We start from the raw sequence: 19355 nt of genomic DNA, 5'->3' as shown, positions 1-19355 counted from the left end.
TCAATGAAATCATGGGGAAAAGCCATTCTTTCAGAAAAATAAATGAGTTTATTTTTACAAGTGGTAGTTTACTTGTAAGCTTGAGAATTGTATAATTTTAATTATTCTCATGATTCATTATTGCCATGGATGGTTTGGAAGTTGTCTGAAACTATTTGTAAGTTTTTATGTATAGGGTCTGGCAGAAGAAAGGCCTGCTAAAGTGTGGTTGGTAGGATAATAATATGGGTGTAATAAATTATAGTTTTAATTTGAACATTTTACCTAAAATGTCATATAGTGTGCTTGAGTGTGATATTGTTATGTTACAGAACTATATACTTTTATAATAAAAAAGGGGCAGCCCTGGTTGGTGTCACTGTGGCTCAGTGGATTGAGTGCTGGCCTGTGAATCAAAGGATCACAGGTTCGATTCTCAGTAGGGGCACGTGCCTGGATAGCAGGCCAGGTCTCCAGTAAGGGAGCGTGTGAGAGGCAACCACACGCTGATGTTCCTCTCCCTCTCTTTCTCCCTCCCTTCCCCTCTCTAAAAATAAATAAAATCTTTAAAAAATAAATTTTTAAAAAAGGGGGGTGTTATTTGTGCAAGACCCTATATAATAGAAGTCCTCAATCTCTATTGTTTCCTGTATAGATGGTCTCCAACTCTATGATGGTGTGAAAGTGATATGTATTCAGTAGAAACTGTACTTCAATTTCTTTAAATCCAAAGCTATATTTATTGATTTTAGAGTGAGAGAAAGGAAGGGAGGGAGTGAGGGGAAGGAAGGGGAAGATGGGAAGAAAGAGAGAGAGACATTGATATGAAAGAGACATACATTGGTTGCCTCCCGAACATGCCCTGACCAGGGATCTAACATGCAACCTAAGTATGTGCCCTGACTATGAATTGAACCCACAGTCTTTTGGTGTATGGGATGATGCTTCAACCAACTGAGCCACCTGGCCAGGGCTGTACTTTGAGTTTTGAATTTTGATCTTTCCTGGGCTAACAATATGTGGTAGGACACTCTCTTGTGATGCTGCTACAGCACCCAGCCAGCCACACGATCACCAGGGTAAACAACCACTAATACATCAGAGAATACACAGAGTGTATTCTCTGTATTAGATGATTTTGCCCAACTATAATCTGATGTAAGTGTTCTGAGCACCTTTAAAGTAGGTTAGGTTTATTAAATACATTTCTGACTTTTGATGAGTTAATTGGGATATAACCTGATCATCCTAAGTTGAGGAGCACCTGTATTAATTTCCAAAGATGGAGTTATAATGCAGGGATCATTTACAAAATTTCATTACTCATCACACTCCCAACCATACCAGGCAGGTAGGACTCATCTAGTAGGAGATTTCATGGCAAAGAACACCTAGCTCAAGTCAATACACAAAGTCTTTATAGAAGGGACACAAAATCAAGAGTGTTTGCCACTTTCTGTCTTGAGTTTCACCACTGAGGCCTGAGAATCTGCTTCTCCTTAGTGACAAGTAAATCTGTAGTTTATCAGTTCCCAACTAGATGCCTAAATTTACAAAGAAAACTTTTCTTTGTAAATACTTTTTAAAAAGTCTTCTCTTGATTACACATGATAGGGTAAATTAGTGATGAAGTGTTAAATAAAAGCTTCTGTTATTGCTTATTCTTGGGAGGCAGTAATTCTCTGTGATCATGAACAGAAGTTTATCATTTTCAAATGTCTAATAAGAGTGTATTTGTCTAAAAGTGACTTCTGTGAGATCCAACCTCTAGCAACTTGGGATGAAATCTGACTGTCCTTCTTGCTATAACAGCTTTTTAATGATGACTTTATTTTTTTAAGCTTGACTTTTGTATATTAATGGTGAGCCAGTGGGTACAATTTATTTTATTGATTGATTGATTGTGATTTTGAGAGAATGTTTATTAAAGCTGGGGACAGTTTAGGGTAGAGGAAACAACAGAAGAGTCTAGGCAGTGCTCTGCTTTGATGCTCTTAGAAATGTTATAGGAAAGAGGTGAGCCTCAGTGAGGCTGCTGTCAGCTCACTGAAAAGTCAGAGAACAGGAAGCCTTGGAGACAGGTTCTGGGGGTTAGCCTGGGATCAGCAGATGCCTATTGCTTTCCTAGTGCAAGTCCCATGGGGACCCTCGGAGTTAGGAGAGAAAAGTGAAGGTGCACGCTTGAGAGGGAAGAAAGGCATGGGTATGCTCCAGAGAGAGCCTGTGGGTCCAGTTCATTTTATTCATCCAGTGTGCCATCCACACATGATTATATGAGGAGATTCTCCTGGCTTCTATCAGGAAGTAGAAGTACAGTGCTCTGTGTCTGCGTGACCTAAAGTGAATCAGCTTGCTGGCTCCTGATACCTTCCCTGGAGAAGCCTGTCATGCTTTCCCTTCAACTTCTACAGTCTGCCCACAATGACATGTGTGCATTGCACCAAAATGCTTTCTCATCCTAGCCTTTCCACGTGTTCTTCTTTCCACTTAGAATGTTCTTCCTGGGCCTCTTCACAATCCTACTTCCTCTTCAGGATTCAGCTTCTCAGTTCCTGTGGGAAATCTCTGCTGAAATACATCTTGCAGAATTCTTTTGGCAAGTAGTCCCTTCTCTGTAACAGAACTTACTTCACTGTTGTCATAGCTTGTTTACTGTAAGGTCCTCTAAGGCAGGACAATTTGTATTCAGTTTTATCTCCAGCTGTTAGTTCAATGTGTGGTACTTACAGGTGTTCAACACATATTTACTTATGACATTTATTTAAATTAATAGGACTGTGCCTGCTCACTGCCAAGGCCTGTGAAAAAGTGGCTGAGCTAGAGGTTGTGCAAACAAACATACACACCAACCCAGCCTGAGAAGCCCTACCACTGGCAATGAGTGTGACATCTAGTTGAATAATTATTGTTTTTTAAAAATGACTACATAGACAGAGAGATACAGTTATGATAATCTGTAGATGCTGGATGGGCACGCATACTCCTAATCCCTGGAAACTCTAAAGAACAAAATGTTTCATCTGCATTTTAGCAAAGCTAAACTTTTAAAAAATAAAATAGGGGATGTTTATAAGTTTAGATTCAGTTCTGATCCTCAAATCAAAACATATGCCTCCGTCTGTCCTCAAACCACACACAGGATCTTAAGTCCTGCCTTTTTCTTTTCTTTCCTGGAAGCCAAAGAACCTCTAAATATGCTGACAAGCAGTCATTTTCTATCCTCTCCAATTTTTCTTCCATTTCAGTTTAAAAAACATAGATCTGTCATAGACAGATAATTCATATTTCCACAGAATAAAAAGAATAAATCCACTCATTAAAAAAATCCTGTTAATTTTCTCTTTGGTGCAGCAAGGAAACGATCTGCCCTGCCCACAAGTGCTAACGAACTGGTTCCATGCACTGGGGCATGAGTCTATGTTTAAAAACAGGATCTGGGTATAGAGCTACAAGCTTTAGAGTTGCAAAACTGGCAGCTCGCATCGGCATAAAAACACTGTGCTGATGGAGATCTAGAACCCACTTGCTGTAATAGCACACAGCGTTTTCGTTGGTTTTTATTCCTACTAGCACAAATTCTAAGAATGGCAGAGCCATCCTTCCTTACCCTAGAAGTTCCCAGTCTGTAGACTTCAGTTTGTAGATTGCTTTCACATGAGGAAAACAAACATGAAACACAGAAGGGTTACTAGCAGTCTGATTTCTCATGGGCTCCCCTTTATTGGAGATTGTTTCTTGACAGAGAATTCTTCAAAATATCAGTGCCTTAGGTGTTCTATCTGAAGAGCTGTCCCTCTTCAAGTACCCAAAGCCTAATAATTCTCTAGGATAATCTGACAATAACACCTTTTCTACAAAGGGACTTGGGTATCATTTCTTGGCTTGGGCCACTAACCTCCTTTCTTGTCTTGATTTTACCCAGCTTTTAAGATGCACTCCAAATCTCTTCACCCCATAAGACTTCCCTGGCAATTTGATTTCCATTCCATACCAACTGAACTTTTATCCGAATAGCAATAACAACAGCCTCTATTTATTGAGTACTTACTCTTTTGCAAAATGCACTGCCCCATCTCTGCAGCTAATCCTTACAACTCCTATTTTACAGATGAAGAAATTGAGGCTCAGAGATGTTCAGTATCTTGCCCAGAGTCACACAGCTTGTGAGTAACTAAGTGGCCAGGAGATCTGACTCCACAATCCATACTCTCTCTATAAGTTTATTGCCTCCCACTTACTATTTCTTTTTTCTAAATAAGGTTTTCTCTAATAAAAATCTCTTGAGGGTAGAGACCATGTCTTATTTGTCTTCTTGCTACAGTCATCATCCTCAGATGTTTGCCAAGCATCTGCATGTATGTGGCATAGTGTTAGACATTGAAACAAATATTCACGGCCCAGTCTTTGAGGGGAGGGAACAAGAGCAGAGCACAGAACTCCTGCCTGGTGCTCATGAGTATCTGTACCAGACTGATTGTGGTACTAAGGGGAAACACACCCCCTCATAGGTACCTGGGGCTTCCCTGTAATACCAACTGCACTCTCCAGGAATGCAATAAAGACATTTCTACTTTGAACACTGTTTTAGATTTTCATTACAAACATACAGAAGATACTGTTGTGGGGTCTCTAACAACAGCTACACACTGATTTGATGCACATTTTGAAAGCCTACTTGGTCACTGCTACTTTGGCAGAGCTTAGCAGCAAGGTAGACATCCTATGACTAGGAATGTTGAGTTAAAGGAGACCCTTACCGGGAAAGATTCAGATTTCTGTTTTTCTTCTTTATCCTAGTTACCTTAAGATGGATGCCTTGTGGGCAGGACAACTGAGTAGAATTTTCTTACTCAGGGAATATTTTGGAGGAAACACAACCTACTGAACTTAAGAGATGGCTTCTGCCACAGAGGCTCCATTGATGGTTGATAAAAAGCCCAGGGCAGAGGATGCACCAAGCTGTAACTGTCTAAGAACATACTTTCTATAAAGCAGCTGATGAGCCTCATGGTCACAGTTACTGTACAGACCATCTGGGTGACTCAGGAGTCCTCTGACTTGTTCAGCAGATTCTCTACAAGGAACTTAAATGATATCCTAACTGGTCGCAGTGTAAGTAACATAAGGGAAGTAAACAACATTTTGAGGAAAACATATGGAGTTGCCTTTGCTAACTCCTATAAATAAGGAGTTTCTATTTTATTTCCTTTCATATTCTTCTTCAGAGACATATCCTCTTTCACTGAATATTTTTCTTTTTTTAATGGAATTTGTTTAGACTTCAAAGGGAGTTGTGTGAAGGGAAAACTGGGTCTTATCTTTCTGCCTCTTACAATGTGGAGTCACCAGCATCTTATCAGCAAGAGAGGACTCACTGTACAAGAGAAAACACATCTGGAAAATATCAGCATTTTAGTTCATTAAGGCTGTTTGAAAACCGAAATTGCATGTTGTATTATCTTATTTTTGTCAGTAGAGGCCTGAGGGGTGGATGCTTTGAAAAAGGGAAAAGATGGGCAAGACGGTCATCTTGCCTCCTCTTGTCTTGCTCCCTCAGTCTCTTCTCCCCTCCATCCTGGTTAGGTTACACCCTGCAGAGCAGGCCAAGTCAATCCCCAGGGTTTTAGGTTTCTAGGTAGGGCTTTAAGTTGCTGTAATTCCCTAAGAGCAGACTGGCTTAGAGGTCTCTGGCACTGACTGATTGCCTTTACAGAAGTCAGCACTAATTCATAATCCATCTACCTATCTCTCCTCTCATTAATTCATTCAGTAAACTTTACTTGATATCTATTAAGTACCATGAGGCAAAGTGCCAGTGGGAGATATACCAAATAAAAGATAGCCTCTCGTGTTCATGGAACTTACAGGTTGCGTGATAAGACAGACCAGCCCACTGGCCATGATGATACAGTGTGATGAGCTGAAAGTAAATAAAAGGTGCTGTGGGAACAAACACGAGGGCACCTAACTCAGTGCTGACAGGCTTGTTGCAGGACATGTGAGACAAGTAGGGAAAGGAGGAGTCATGTAGATGGAAAGCAGAGGAAAGGTTTTCTAGGCAGATGGACCAGCACACACAAAGCAAGCCAGAGCCGAGAAGGGCTTTCCAATGTTATAATGGAGAAAATACCTGTGCTTTAAAATAAACAAACAAACAAACAAAAAGGGAAAAGTTAAAAAAACCCTCCTCTGGATCTTTTTGTATAATTCTGAAGGCATAAAGATCCTATACCTTATTTCTTTGTGGAAAAATTACAAAATACCATATGCTGGTATGCCCTTCAAACCTTTCTCACTTCTCATCTCTCTTTCAGTAAATGTTTACTTTCATCATATCACAGAGTACTGAGCCCTAAAGATATTTATTAAATGACTGTTTGATTCCAAGTTTCTCCTTTATCTGGGTTTGCTAGGAAAAGTCATGGAGGAATGATAATGACCTAAATAACCTAGTAAAGGAGGAGAGTCTGAATTATCTAGGACATAAAAATCCTCCTTTCCCCAATTTGGGCTCCCTTCCCCACCTCTGTCTAGCTCTTGCAATGATTAAATAGCCTGGCTTCATCACTTGCTCTGTTAATCTTAGGCTAGATGAACTAATCACAAGTGAATAAAATGACCTGGTAATTTCCCAAATTTCCACTGCTCAAATTCATCACTCAACACACTACCGGAAGCACACAACTTTTCCATGTATGTGTCCCTAGAGTTGGGATTTAACAAGCCTCGACTATACTGAGTATTTTTAAAATGTTTTTCCATTCTAATGGCTACAGCTGTATAAATGCAGTTATGAAGAAGAAAGGAACAGAGAAATATAGGCACTTATTTACTGGGACCAACTATAGGAGAGGTGATTTAATCACACCATCTTTTCTCATTCCAATCACTTTGAAAAGTGGCACTATAATTGTCATTTTAGAGAAATTGGAAACTCTAAGAGGCTGTGATTCATACCCAGGTTACACAGCCATGCAGAGGACTTGGCATGATGCTTGGAATGCCCACAAGCCCTTAAGAAACACTCACAATTGCATTGCAAATGGCAGAATCAAAAATTGATCTAGGACAGTCTGGCTCCAAAACCCGTTCTCATTCCAGTACACTGTGTTTCCTCTGGAAACCATTAGACACTGGGAGAGAGGTAGGAAGAGTTACAAGTTGGAGGGAATTCACATTGACTACTTCTCTTTCTAGGCCAAGTCTACAGCCCAAGGAAATGAGAAAGGAATGTATGGGATTCTCCACTGTTAATCTGTCACTTCTGAAGGAAGGCAGCTGAGATGGTGGCTGAGTGAAAGGTTTGAAGATCAGCAGATCCTACATCTGCCTGTTGCTGAAACCAGATGATACATCTGTCTCACGTGTCTTTGACAGGAAGGCTTCCATGGCTATTTTCTATAAAAGCGTTTATATAGTTCACGATTCTGCATCATGACACCTTCTACCCTTGGTGTCTGGAATGGGTGCAGGGGTTGGGGAGCAGGGACCCCACTTTGTCTTCAAGTTTGGAGGATTCAGGCAAAAATCCACCATTGACCTTAATCAGACACATTGAAAGAATGTCCAACATCCCACACAGTGCAATTGAGGTAGTGGTGCTGTCTCTGTGTTTAATTTCTATGGGACAATATTGTTATGGAGGTATATAAACAACAGCAACCACATTAAGTGTGTTGAAGAGAAAAAAGAGGAATTAGTGGGCTAGTCCCTGGGTGAAATGTCCTATCTCTGGAGATCCTGTGTTTGGCTTTAACATAACTTTCCTGTGTGCTCACTCCATGATTTCCACAGGGCCTCTTAGAGATAAAATGAAGAAAGACAGAGGAAAAGGGAGTAGCTGGAAATAAGCAGGAAAAAAACAACAAAGAGGAAAAATCTTTATATCTCAGAGAGGGCTGTTATTATTATTAAAATGAGTCGAAAGGAATTGCTACTTTCACCTTCTGGATCCTATAGCTACAAGAAGCTAAAGATGTAAAGATGAAATTTAGGATGTTGGTTCTGCATCCGAGTAGTATTCATGAAACACTTCATATTTGTAAACATGGGTTTTTATCATGTTAATGAAGGGACACTTGCTATTTGGAAGGAAAAGGAAAGAGTACTTACCTTTGTATCCCAAAATGGCTACTGTGATTGTTAGCAAGGCACACAAAATGTATAATAATATGATAGAAAACTTCAGTGCCCAGTTATTTTTACATTTGGTACATTGTGTTCCTTCCTGAATACCTGTAAGAGAAGTCAAGTTTTAATAATAGTGAGCAAAAACATCACTTAGAAGAGCATCCTCTTGCATTTTGGTCCAAATGTTATGATTAAATATAACTTTTTACATATGCCTTACTACAGGATGAGTTGTATTTTAATATTAAACATACCACTTTGGCAACACAAGCACTTTAAATATTACCATGTTGTTATTAATGTATTTGATATGACTTGAAAATAACACATAACTCTGTTTCATAGAATAGTTTTGAACCAAAATCTACTCTGATAATTATAATTTCAATAAAAAATTCTACATGACAGAAGATTTAAAGTACCCAGATCTACTTGTTTCAGCCATTATTGAACCTACAGCAATTCAAACACAACCAACCAAAAAACTTGTGACTTGTCCCTTGCTGTTTGTTTCAATGGTGCACTAGAGCTGGTTCCTACTGGTTCTAAAACGTCTATTGTTGCATTTGTAGGAATTTGGGGAGCTGATTATTAAACTGTTGGCAGCTTGAAATCAGTCTTGGAGGGAGTATTTACACTATGAAAATTGGCAAGCACTATGAATTATGATCCTAGCCCCTGCTCCTAAAATGGTGTCCCAGCATGCCACTGGCTGTAAATGTTATATAACCTGGAGCAGAAATATAGGTACTTTTATTATGAAAATGCTCAATATGTAACCATTTATATATATTACATATATATAGAAAACTGATACTGACCCTTATTTATCACAATTATTTAAATAAGAATTATGAGGATAACTAGAAAAATCAGATCTTTTTGATGAGATAAGGTAAATGTTAACATCACAGTTCAACTTTGTGAAAACTATTCTAATCTAAATGATAAACCATCATCACTTCTGCAAGTGACTAACTCACAAAAGGGAACTTTCCATTGGATTGATTAGAAACACAGAAGACAACGACTGTGGATATTTTAATGTGAAAATCACATTATAAGGAGTACTTGGTGATTCCTTCTTTCCCTGACCTGTTTCCCAGTGTCTTACTAAGAGCATCCCCCAGGAGCAACAGCACATAAAGTACTCATCTTCCATAACTGTGCTCAATAACTTTTGATGAGGAGGTTGCAGGGATTAAACCACAGCCAAAGTTTCTCTCCTTGGGTTTGTAATTTCATGCATAGCACCCTGTTTCAGTGAGAAGAGCTCAGCTGTGTTTAATGCAAAATGATGAGAGAAACAGCATAGAACAATGACTCAAATTTAACTTTCAGGGTTTAAACAATGTCTCCGGTGTCTTGGGCCAGAAACCCAACAGGAGGGGGCTCAATTTGTCCCATGACTCAAGAGTAGTGATTCTTAAACTCTGGGTGCATCAGACTCATTTGAGGGGTTTATTAAAACACAACATTTCTAATTCAGGAGGTCTGAGAAGGCACCTGAGAATCTGGACTCTGGGCATGTTCCCAGGGAATGCTAATACTGCTAGTCTGGGGACCATGCTTTAGAGTGCTTCTCAATTAAACCATAAGGTGCTTACAAATCCCATTGTTCAAATGCAGATCTGATCCAGCAGGTCTGAGGTAGGAATTAAGATTCTACATAAGATCCAAGTGATTCCTGGTCAGAGAGATGCACTTTGAGGAGCACAGATCTAGTTTAGATGATGATCATGCTGGATAAACCTTTGGCCAGCCAATTTCTCGAAGATGGAGCTTTAAACTCAGACTCATTGATCAAACACACCTGGTGTAAATCAGCTTCTTGGCACCATGGTTTTCCCATTTATTTTACTTCTTTTTCTCTCTGTCCTCTTTTAATTGCTACCTGGATGTCTCAGCACCACCTCTCCTGTCCAAAACTGACCTTGACACTAGCCCTGCCAAAACAGATCTCAAATTTTCACCCAACTTTCTTATTTCCATTCAACCTAAAAACTACTACTCTTCTAAGCCCCCAAGGGTTTAAACTCAGGGACACCATGAAGTCTTCTCTTACACTTAATCTCTAATTCACTCAGTCACCAGGCCGGGCTAACAAATCTTCCTGTGGGATATTTTTATCATGATCATATCTACAGTTGACTGATGTTCACTTACTGCTTATACTGTACCAGGTACTTTACGCACAGCATCTTCAATCTATATAATAACCCTTTAAGGAAGAAATGGTTGTGAGAGCAGAAATGACATTCCATAGACATCACAACCAGGATTCAAACACAAGTCTTTCTGACTCCAAAAACCGTGATCTCTCCACTACACTACAGTGCCTCTCACTAGCCATTCTTTCCTCTCCATTTCCACTGCCATCATCCTAGTGTGAGACCCTTTAATCTCAGTGGAAGCTTCCTTTCTCATTCCCACTGGAATCCAGCCTCACCCTATACTAAACCACTGTCCTTGTGACAATGCCAAAAAGAAAAAACAAAACAAAATAACTTTCAACAGCTCACCGTGAACTAAAGGATAAACACCCCCCTTCATTAGCTCTTAGACTCTTCATAATCTGGCAGTTGAAAATGAAACAAAAACTCTTCATATCCAGTTAGAGTAAAATATTTTTGGAATTTTGAGAGGGAGAAGTATAGGTGGACCCATGAACATACCATATTTCATGCTCAGAAACAATAAACTTGCTTTGGTACCAGCTATAGAACACAGAAGGATAACAGACATAGGGATGCTGACAGGCCACCTTTGGAAAGGACGGATGATACTTTTATGGTTGATGGGAGGGTTTCATTCCTTTTGGATTTTAGGACCATGGTAGAAGAGCTCCAGGAAATAGCCTCTCCAGGGCTATTTCTTACATTCTATTAGAAGAACCTCAGAAGACTTGATCAGAGCAGGGATTATGGTAGATAGTAAAATCTGGGACTAGAAGGTTGCTTAGAGGCCATCTGTTATTGATGGGGAAAGTGAGGCTGGTGAGGTAAAGCAGAATCAGGAGCCACATGTCCTAAATCCCAACGCAGGGCCATGTGTGCTAGCTCTGTGTTTGCCATTGAACATCTTGTGCATGTGGCGTTTGTGCAGATCCACGCCTAGAGAGTTGACACTGGTTCACATTCTGAAGAAAAGTTACTTCCTCACAATGTGCATTTCTCATCGCTGACTGTATCAGCATTTAATCAATATCAGATGGCACCACCTGACCTCCCTTTCCACTTGACCCACTTTTTCTGTCTTGTTTTTTCTTTCCCCTCCCAGACTTATTTTTAATAAGAACTCTGTTTTATCTTTCTCTCTCTGCCCTCAGCTGGGAGGACATAGGAATGCCTACTACAAAGAGATCCTGCTGGCTCACGTAGCTGGAGGACCCCTCCTCCTTGAACCTAGATGGTCACAAAAAACATTCAAGAGATATCCCCTGGTTAGCAGCCTTTGTAGTGTTTGTTTTCTTAGCATTACTTTCCAGAGACTGGGGACTCTGTTCCCATTGGAGGGGGTCGGGTAGGAAGGGCAAGCAAATGGATCTGCAGAGTGCTGCAGATAAGAGATTCTAGTGCGGGAAGTGAGGCGGTTTTGCCTCTTACCAGTGAGAGATCTAGCTTATCAAAAAATGTGGCCCAAACAGCACATTTTATTCAACAGGCCACAGACTGAACGTGCCTGAAGGTTCCATGCCTATTGGTTATCCCTCTTGAACTACCTCCCATTGGATTTAATTTTTGGCTCACATTCTGAATATATTTTCCTGTGTCCAAGTCTTTATTATACAAAAAAGTCCTGGGGTGCAAGTGAAGCCAAAATCACTCTGGTTAACTCATTGAGTATGCTATGGACGTTCAGAATAGGCTGACAATATGGTCCCCGGTGCCCAAACTCAAAGTTCCCTGTGTTGCTCGGTTTCCAACATGTTTAAAGGAAGAAGAGTGGGGGTGGGATGGGGCCCCCGGGGCAGAGGCGTTTAGCCCATTGAAGAGAATAATTGAAACACTGTAGGAATGACAGTGCAGATGGCCAAAAGAATTCTCCAGCAAGGAGAGTTCTTTTCTGCTGTGGTTCTTCACAAAGAGCCCTCCCAAGTGCTGTGGGAAGGCTGTAATCCAGTCTATTTTTCCAGTCTTTTAGGAGAACAAAAGAGTTTCCTTCACTATCACATTTTTCTGCCATGGACATCACCAAAGGAAGGCTTGTCTGTTAAAATGAACACAGGCTTGTTAGGTTAAGGCTGGCACTTCTGGGCTAGTGGGGGGCACTTCTGGGCTGTCATGATGATCTCAAGTGTCTAGGGCTGAGTGTGTTGCCATAAAGATCATGTTACCAAAAAGAAGCTTCAAAAACCTGGTAGGCTACAAAATCCAGAAAACCACAGGTTTTGATCTGACTTTTGCAATGAACTTTTCATGCGGTTTTTTTATAGTTATTAATCTACTGCCTGATGGCATATATTCCCATAAACCCATGAGAATGATGTGGCTTTAACAGTAAAGCTGATGATTCAAATAAATTCCTATAATTAGAATGCCCTCAAAAGCAACAAAACAGTAAGAGTTAACATCCTGGTTAGTTATTTGGATGTTATGCAATAACACTAGAAGAAAAATATGTAAACACTTTATTAAGTTTTTCTTACTATAAAGGCCATTTACTAAATGATGGAATATTGATTTAGTTAAAATTTTTTAATAATAATAAGTAATTTAGTTCCCCAAATACAAATCTCAGCCCTGGACACCTTATTACGCCAAGTTTCCTAAATAATATGGAGAATCATAAAAATGAAAGCAAGACAAGAACTGGCAATGAAATAAGTTTCTGTGCAAAATAAATGAAGCCTCACAGCATCTCGGTATTGAGAAAGATGTACTCAAATCAGAAAAATTATTTAGAAGAGAGTTTTATGAATTTGAAATCTTCAGCATTCATTCTGAACTTATATTGATATGATGCATATTTACCAAGGGTATCATTTTTCATTAAAAGAATATTGTATATATATGAGGGGGGACCCAAAAACCCCCTGAAATTATTTTATGGAGTCCAGGCCCCTTGTAGTACAGGTTTCCCCTGCTAAGTAAGTGTTCTAGGAACCCATCTGTATTAGTGTACCAGCTGGTATTGTTGTGAGAGGCTGTGCTCAGCTTCAGTAAAAATTTTTGAAGACTCTTTCAATGTGCTTGCCCATTTCATGATGGATGATTTACAAATGCACCTGCCCTTACCACGCTGAGTTTTTAGCTGTTTATGGCCAAAACCGGCATGACTCTTATGGCCCCACCCATTCACTTGATCTTGCCCTGAACGGCATTTTTTTGTTGCCCCAATGCAAAAAGTCCTCAAAGGGAAACGTTTTGCTGAGGAGTAGGTGAAACAAAAAATGTTAGAAGCACTAAAAGATATAAAAATCAACAAATTCAAAAACTGTTTTGGGCAGTGGAAAAAAGTCTCAATTGGTGTATTGTATCAAAAGGAGAGTACTTTGAGGGTGACTGAAGTTTAAACATATAAGAATAAATACACAAGTTTTTATAAATAAACTGCATATATGGGGTCCCTTCTCATATATGGCAGTCATTTTTGGCTTGGTTTTAATATAAAAAAAGAGTGTGTATTATTTGTACCTGGCCTACTAGAAAATAATTGTTGTAGGCTAAAGTCAGATGTAATGATGCCCCTCAGAAATAACAGTGTCTGCAAGCATATAACTGTTTCAGAACACCATGATTTTCTCAAAGGGATGTATAATAATGAATCTTTTATTATACGAACTGTACACAAATGCTTTCAATTCTTAGGAAAGAAATCTTGCTCAGTGGGGTGCTGAACCATCATATCTCCCACATTTGTCTCTCCTCGCTGGCCCATTCCTCTTGGCTCTCTTCCTATTCATTTCATTCTATGGGCATAGAGGGAATTGTCAACAAGCTTGATGACACATTTCAGCAACCCTGACCACTTCATTATCTGGCACTGCCAAACAATGTCCTTCTATGCTTAGGCACTGAATCTTTTAATGAAAGGACTCAGGAACCTTTAGCTCCAGCTTGGACCATCAGAGTCTGCTGCATAATTAAGCAAGACAGTTGCACTGTGCAGGTATTTGGAGGAAGGCCACAGGACATTTGGTGAGTGGGTGAGAGTTTCCTATTGCTGCAAGTGCAAAGAGGAATTGCTGAGGAAGGCTGCCATTACTGAGGACCTGATATGTGCCAGGTATGCCCTCCCAGGTGTTTACAATTCCTTTAATAATCCTGCAAAGCAGGAACTAAACCCTAATTTAATAGACTTTAGGAAAGTGAGGGTCAAAGAGGCTGAGTATTCAAGCCAGTAAGTGGCTGAGCTGGGAGCTGGGCCCAGACTTATCACACATTGCTTCTCCAAGTTTATCAACTTGCAGAGGCAGAAAGCAAAACAAAGCAAGATTAAGGATGCCTAACAAGATAAACTGTAGAAAGCTGGCAGGTTGGACTTGTAGGAGTGTTCTGTCAAAACAAAGGGGTGCAGAAACATTTTTCCAAATGTTGACAGAAAAGGAGAGTAAAATTCAGTCCCTAGTAAGTTAACTATTACTACAGGCTGTAATTTCTTTCTTGTTCTATGGTGACATACTTCAGCAGTAAGTTAATTCCACCTAAATAAATGCTCATTATCTCTGTGAGAGGTAAGGACTGGCTTGGAGGTTTGGCAGGTGAGATCTTTGAGCCCCTCAGGGAAATCATCCCCTGCAGGTGATGGAATTTTTGGAATGGGGTAGGCTGGGAACAGAAGGTAGCTTCATAATTTCTAGGCAACTATGGGACATGCAGGGGCCTTGCTCACTATAAGCTTAAAGCTAAAACCAGTTGGTTGCCCCTGTTGAGCTTTCTTCTAAAGTTCTAATATACTGAAATAGGAGCTTCAAAAGCCAGTCTCTAATGGTTCATTCATCAGTGGACCCAAACAACTGTTGGTGGTTCAAGAGTGCAGGCATTGGGTGAGGTAACTCAGTGGAAAGCAAGAACATGAAAGGATTGATTAAATGGTGATAAAAAATTTATTTATCTCTACTCCCTTAATGCTCCTTTAAAAAAAAGAGAGAGAGACAGAGACAGAGAAAAGAAAACCTCGTTGGAGTGCATTGGCAAAATAATTCTTTTTACAAATATCAGCTTGACCCATGATTCAGAAATCCACAGTAATTTTCCACTGCCATAGTAACAGCTCTTGGTGGCTCAAAGTAGATTCTGGGATATTCACCAGTTAGCATCCTCTGACCATGAAGGTTCTCAGAACCGCAGGACCAGGGGGAGTCAACTGTCATCTCGGCAAAAATCCATCTTCCCAGCGAGGAAACTACCAGCCCAATGAACTCTACTGCTCACCCCACTCACACATGGGCCAGCCCTGGCTCAGAGACTCAGGTTTCTGGATTCTCCCCCAGAGCTATTTAGAACCCCCAAAACATAGCCTACTTCACTGTGCTTCTTTCTTGCTACATTCAATTTATTCATTTATGCAAGAAATAAATATGGAGTACCTATTATGTACCAGGCACTGGGTATAATAGTGAACCAAACAGACAAAAATCTCTGCTCTTATGGCACTTATACTCCTGTGGGGGTGATATTTTAATATGTTAGAAGGTGATAAATGCTATGGAGAAAACTAAAGCAAGGAATGGGCAAAAGGCATGTTGGAGAGATGGCATTTTAAATAGAGTGGTTGGATGGAAAGCAGTATGGAACTTCCTCAGAAAACTAAAAATGGATCTGCCTTTTGACCCTGCGATTCCACTGCTGGGACTCTATCCTAAGAATACTAAAACACCAATTCAAAAGAACCTATGCATCCCAATGTTCATAGCAGCACAATTTACAATAGCTAGATGCTGGAAGCAACCAAGATGCCCATCAGTAAATGAATGGATCAAAAAACTATGGTACATTTACACAATGGAATTCTATGCAGCAGAAAGAAAGAAGGAGCTCCTACCCTTTGCAACAGCGTGGATGGAGCTGGAAAACATTATGCTAAGTGAAACAAGCCAGGCAGTGAAATACAAGTACCATATGATCTCACCTTTAACAGGAACCTAAACAACAAAACAAAGAAGCAAGCAAAATATAACCAAAGACACTGAAATAGAGGACAGGCTGACAGTGACCACAGAGGAGAGTAGAGGGAATTTCAGGGGACATTGGGAAGGGTTCACGGGAACAAACTTAAAGGACACATGGTCAAAAACTAGGGGGAGGGTGGTAATGGGAGGGAAGTGGGGAGGGGTGGGAGGGGGGCTGGACTGGGAGTAAAAAGGAGAAAACTGTATTTGAACAATGATTAAAATAAAATTAAAAAAAATTAAAATAAATAGAGTGGTTGGAGGAGACTTTGCAGAGTAACATTTGAGTAAAAGCTGGAAGGAGTGTGGGAAAGAGCACTGAGTCCCTGGGCAGAGGACTCACTGCAGTCACAGAAAAGTCTCCCCACGCCTTCTCCATGTCTTAAGATTTGCCCTCCTTCTCCCTGCAACACTGTTCCTCTCTACCAAGTGACTTCTTTTAAAACTTTACCCACACTTAGGTTTCTTCTTTAATTCTGTCATTGTAGGACTTCCATTCAGCTCAATATCTGACAGTGTGAGTGATGGCTGTTCTATAGTGTAGTTGTAACTTTGATGTGGTTGTGCGAGGAGACGAGGCATGATTACCTATGCTGCCTTCATGGAGAATCCCCAATTGTGTGTTTTCAGATAATTTGAATACCATCTTCATGGCTATCACCTCTTACAGATATGGGAATTTTATTTTTCTGCAGTACTGCTTTTGCATTTCTCTAAACAAACCATTCCGCTCATTTTACTCTGCATGTCACACAGTTTAATGAATATCGGACCAGAGTGCAGATCCTGGAAATGGGGAAAGGAGGCTCTGTCACTACCTCAGTGAATCTCCCTCACACAAATTGGAAGCATGGAGTGTCCACCACCTCTCAGGTGCAGGGACTTCACAACCTTCTCTCATACTTTTGTGTCCAGCTTTCTAGGTGATAAGTGACATTCTGGTCTCACTGTCCCAGAGGTCTGTGTAGACATCTAGGGAGAGGTGTTCAGCTCAGGGGTCTTGCAGTCAAAACACAGACACTTAGAACATCTTCCTCCCAGACAATCAGGGACTCGGGGCTGAAAAGGAAGAGTTTTCATCACAGGAGGTGGGGAGTGCAGTGAGATTTACTAATCAAGAGAGCACAAAGCAAAGCAGTCCTTTAGACCCAGACCGAACTGAACTGCAACATGGAAAGCAGTACAGCAGCATTACTACATTTTGTGTCCCTCAGCACTCATACAACTAAATCAGTTAGGGCAAAGATGAGAAAAGCAAACCCATAATCCAACATTTGCCTCAAGTGTTGTTGCTTTAAAAATTATCATTTGGGGGCAGCTGAGGAACTAATATAATGGTGGGAACCCTACTGAGCTCAGCAGGGTGGGCAAGTCCCAGTTAATGATAGTGTATTTGTTTATCACTGAAACAGCTGTCAGGCATATAGAAATTATGCTGAGGAGCAGGTGCTAGCAAAAAAAAAAAAAAAGACTAAATCCACTACCTTTCACATACCTCCTTGATTTTAAAAACCATGATGCAAAAAAAAAAAAGCAAGGCGGGAGGTAGCTCAATGTAAATGAAAATATCAATCAGCCTGACAGACATTCCTCATTCCTTTATAAGTATGTGTTTTTTACTTTCATCAAGTAAAGACTGTAGTTGAGGATACTTAAATTAAGGGAAAAGTGAGCCAAGATAGAGTGACAGATTTTACTGTTGGTGTTTTAAAGGAATGATCTATTCTGCACTGAATGTAGGCCCAGCTCTGAATCTTGATAAGAAATGAGTCAATCAAATTGAAGTGACCCAAATGAGCAAAAGTTGGCAAATAAATAACAAGAGAAATGGAAGGGATCTATTTTACAGTCTACTGGTCCAGTAGTGAGAGTGTAGCCCCCAGATTTAGCGAAGAGGGGCCCATTCACAAGCTTGTTATTCATACTTGTTAAAACTGGACAAAGGACAGAGAGAAATAACTTCATGGGGCAGACAGATATGGTTGTAAAGGTCAAAGGAATAATACTGGAAAATAAAAATGGAAAACTACTACACAAAAAAGTCAGAAGGCATGCAATTGAATATAAAGTCAATGAGAAAATGTTTGCATACTAAATTTTCCGTGCCTCTGTAAACAGTTCATAAATGACTGAGTTAAATTGGGAAAATTGTTTAAAACTGAGGTTACTAGATAAAAAGATGGATAAGTACATACATATATATGTATACACACACAATGTTCTTCTTCTCAAACAATATAGATGCTTTTAAAAAAAGGATTTCTAAGTCAAAATTCAAATTCCTAATTTTCCACAGATTTCTCAGGGGTGTGCTGGAGCCAGCTCATACTGACTGGTGAGATCCCACTGTTCATATGTCTTCACAGCTCCATGTCCAGTGACTTTACCAATCTGGTACAGCTGACCCAGAACATGTAAACAAATCAAACAACTGCTCTGTCCACATGGAGCAATCACTTGAGAAGTTTAGGATCAATGGACATGGTCAAGATTGTACAGACCTTTGTTCCTTCTTTCCTCTGTCCAGTCTACAGAGATCTTATATGCATTCTTATTAGTAATATTTATGCACATTAGATATTTTGAATTCAAAACTTTCATGGAAGCTTAATACATTTAAAATTAATAAGCTCAGGGGGGTGAGATAATCTTAGGTTCCCAGTGAAGCTGACAATGGTTAGGGTTTAATTCATACCTGTCTGTTAACTTTGTACCATGGACACAGGTTTGACTTAACTCTGGCCAACCACCTGGAGAGCAAATTTGCTTCTCATGCGGAGACAACTTATAGAAGGACTGGTCTGATGTGTCATCCACCTGATGCAAAGGTAAGAGGTAGGGCCCAGGAAGTTGTGAAGAACGCATTGGCTTCATATGGAGGAAGCACCATAGAGGAAGGGATTTTGAATGACAGCCATCAATCTGGAAGATAGTCTCTTTGCCTCCTAAAATCATGCAGGAATTCAAACACCACCTGCCAGGCAGAAAAAATCCAGAGTCCAACGGAGTAAGAAACCGCTGTATATTCAGCAGGTGCACAAATGTCTGTGATAGTTACAATCAGACCCAGAAACAGACATAGGAAAACGTTAGAAATAAACCAGCTGAGCTGCGAACAGCAGAGGCAGAATGT

At 40.1% G+C, this 19355-nt stretch overlaps 1 protein-coding gene and 1 long non-coding RNA gene across 2 annotated transcripts in view; one reads left to right on the top strand and one right to left on the bottom strand.

The window, feature by feature from the left end:
* Nucleotides 1–19355, bottom strand: part of COLEC12 (collectin subfamily member 12) — a 206216-nt gene that overhangs the window by 40228 nt on the left and 146633 nt on the right. The window contains exon 3 of the mRNA XM_045850214.1: nucleotides 8092–8214. Coding sequence (XP_045706170.1) covers nucleotides 8092–8214 — 123 coding nt within the window. The remainder of the gene's footprint in view (nucleotides 1–8091; nucleotides 8215–19355) is intronic.
* The window catches only part of LOC123826234, a 133132-nt gene that overhangs the window by 81244 nt on the left and 32533 nt on the right, over nucleotides 1–19355 (top strand). The window lies entirely within an intron of this gene.

The sequence above is a fragment of the Phyllostomus hastatus genome, unplaced genomic scaffold, assembly GCF_019186645.2.
Source record: "Phyllostomus hastatus isolate PE091 unplaced genomic scaffold, TTU_PhHast_1.1 phas_contig_80, whole genome shotgun sequence".
In the NCBI taxonomy this organism is placed as follows: domain Eukaryota; kingdom Metazoa; phylum Chordata; class Mammalia; order Chiroptera; family Phyllostomidae; genus Phyllostomus; species Phyllostomus hastatus.
Note: the sequence above shows the minus strand (reverse complement) of the source record. Positions and strands in the feature narration are given on the sequence as shown.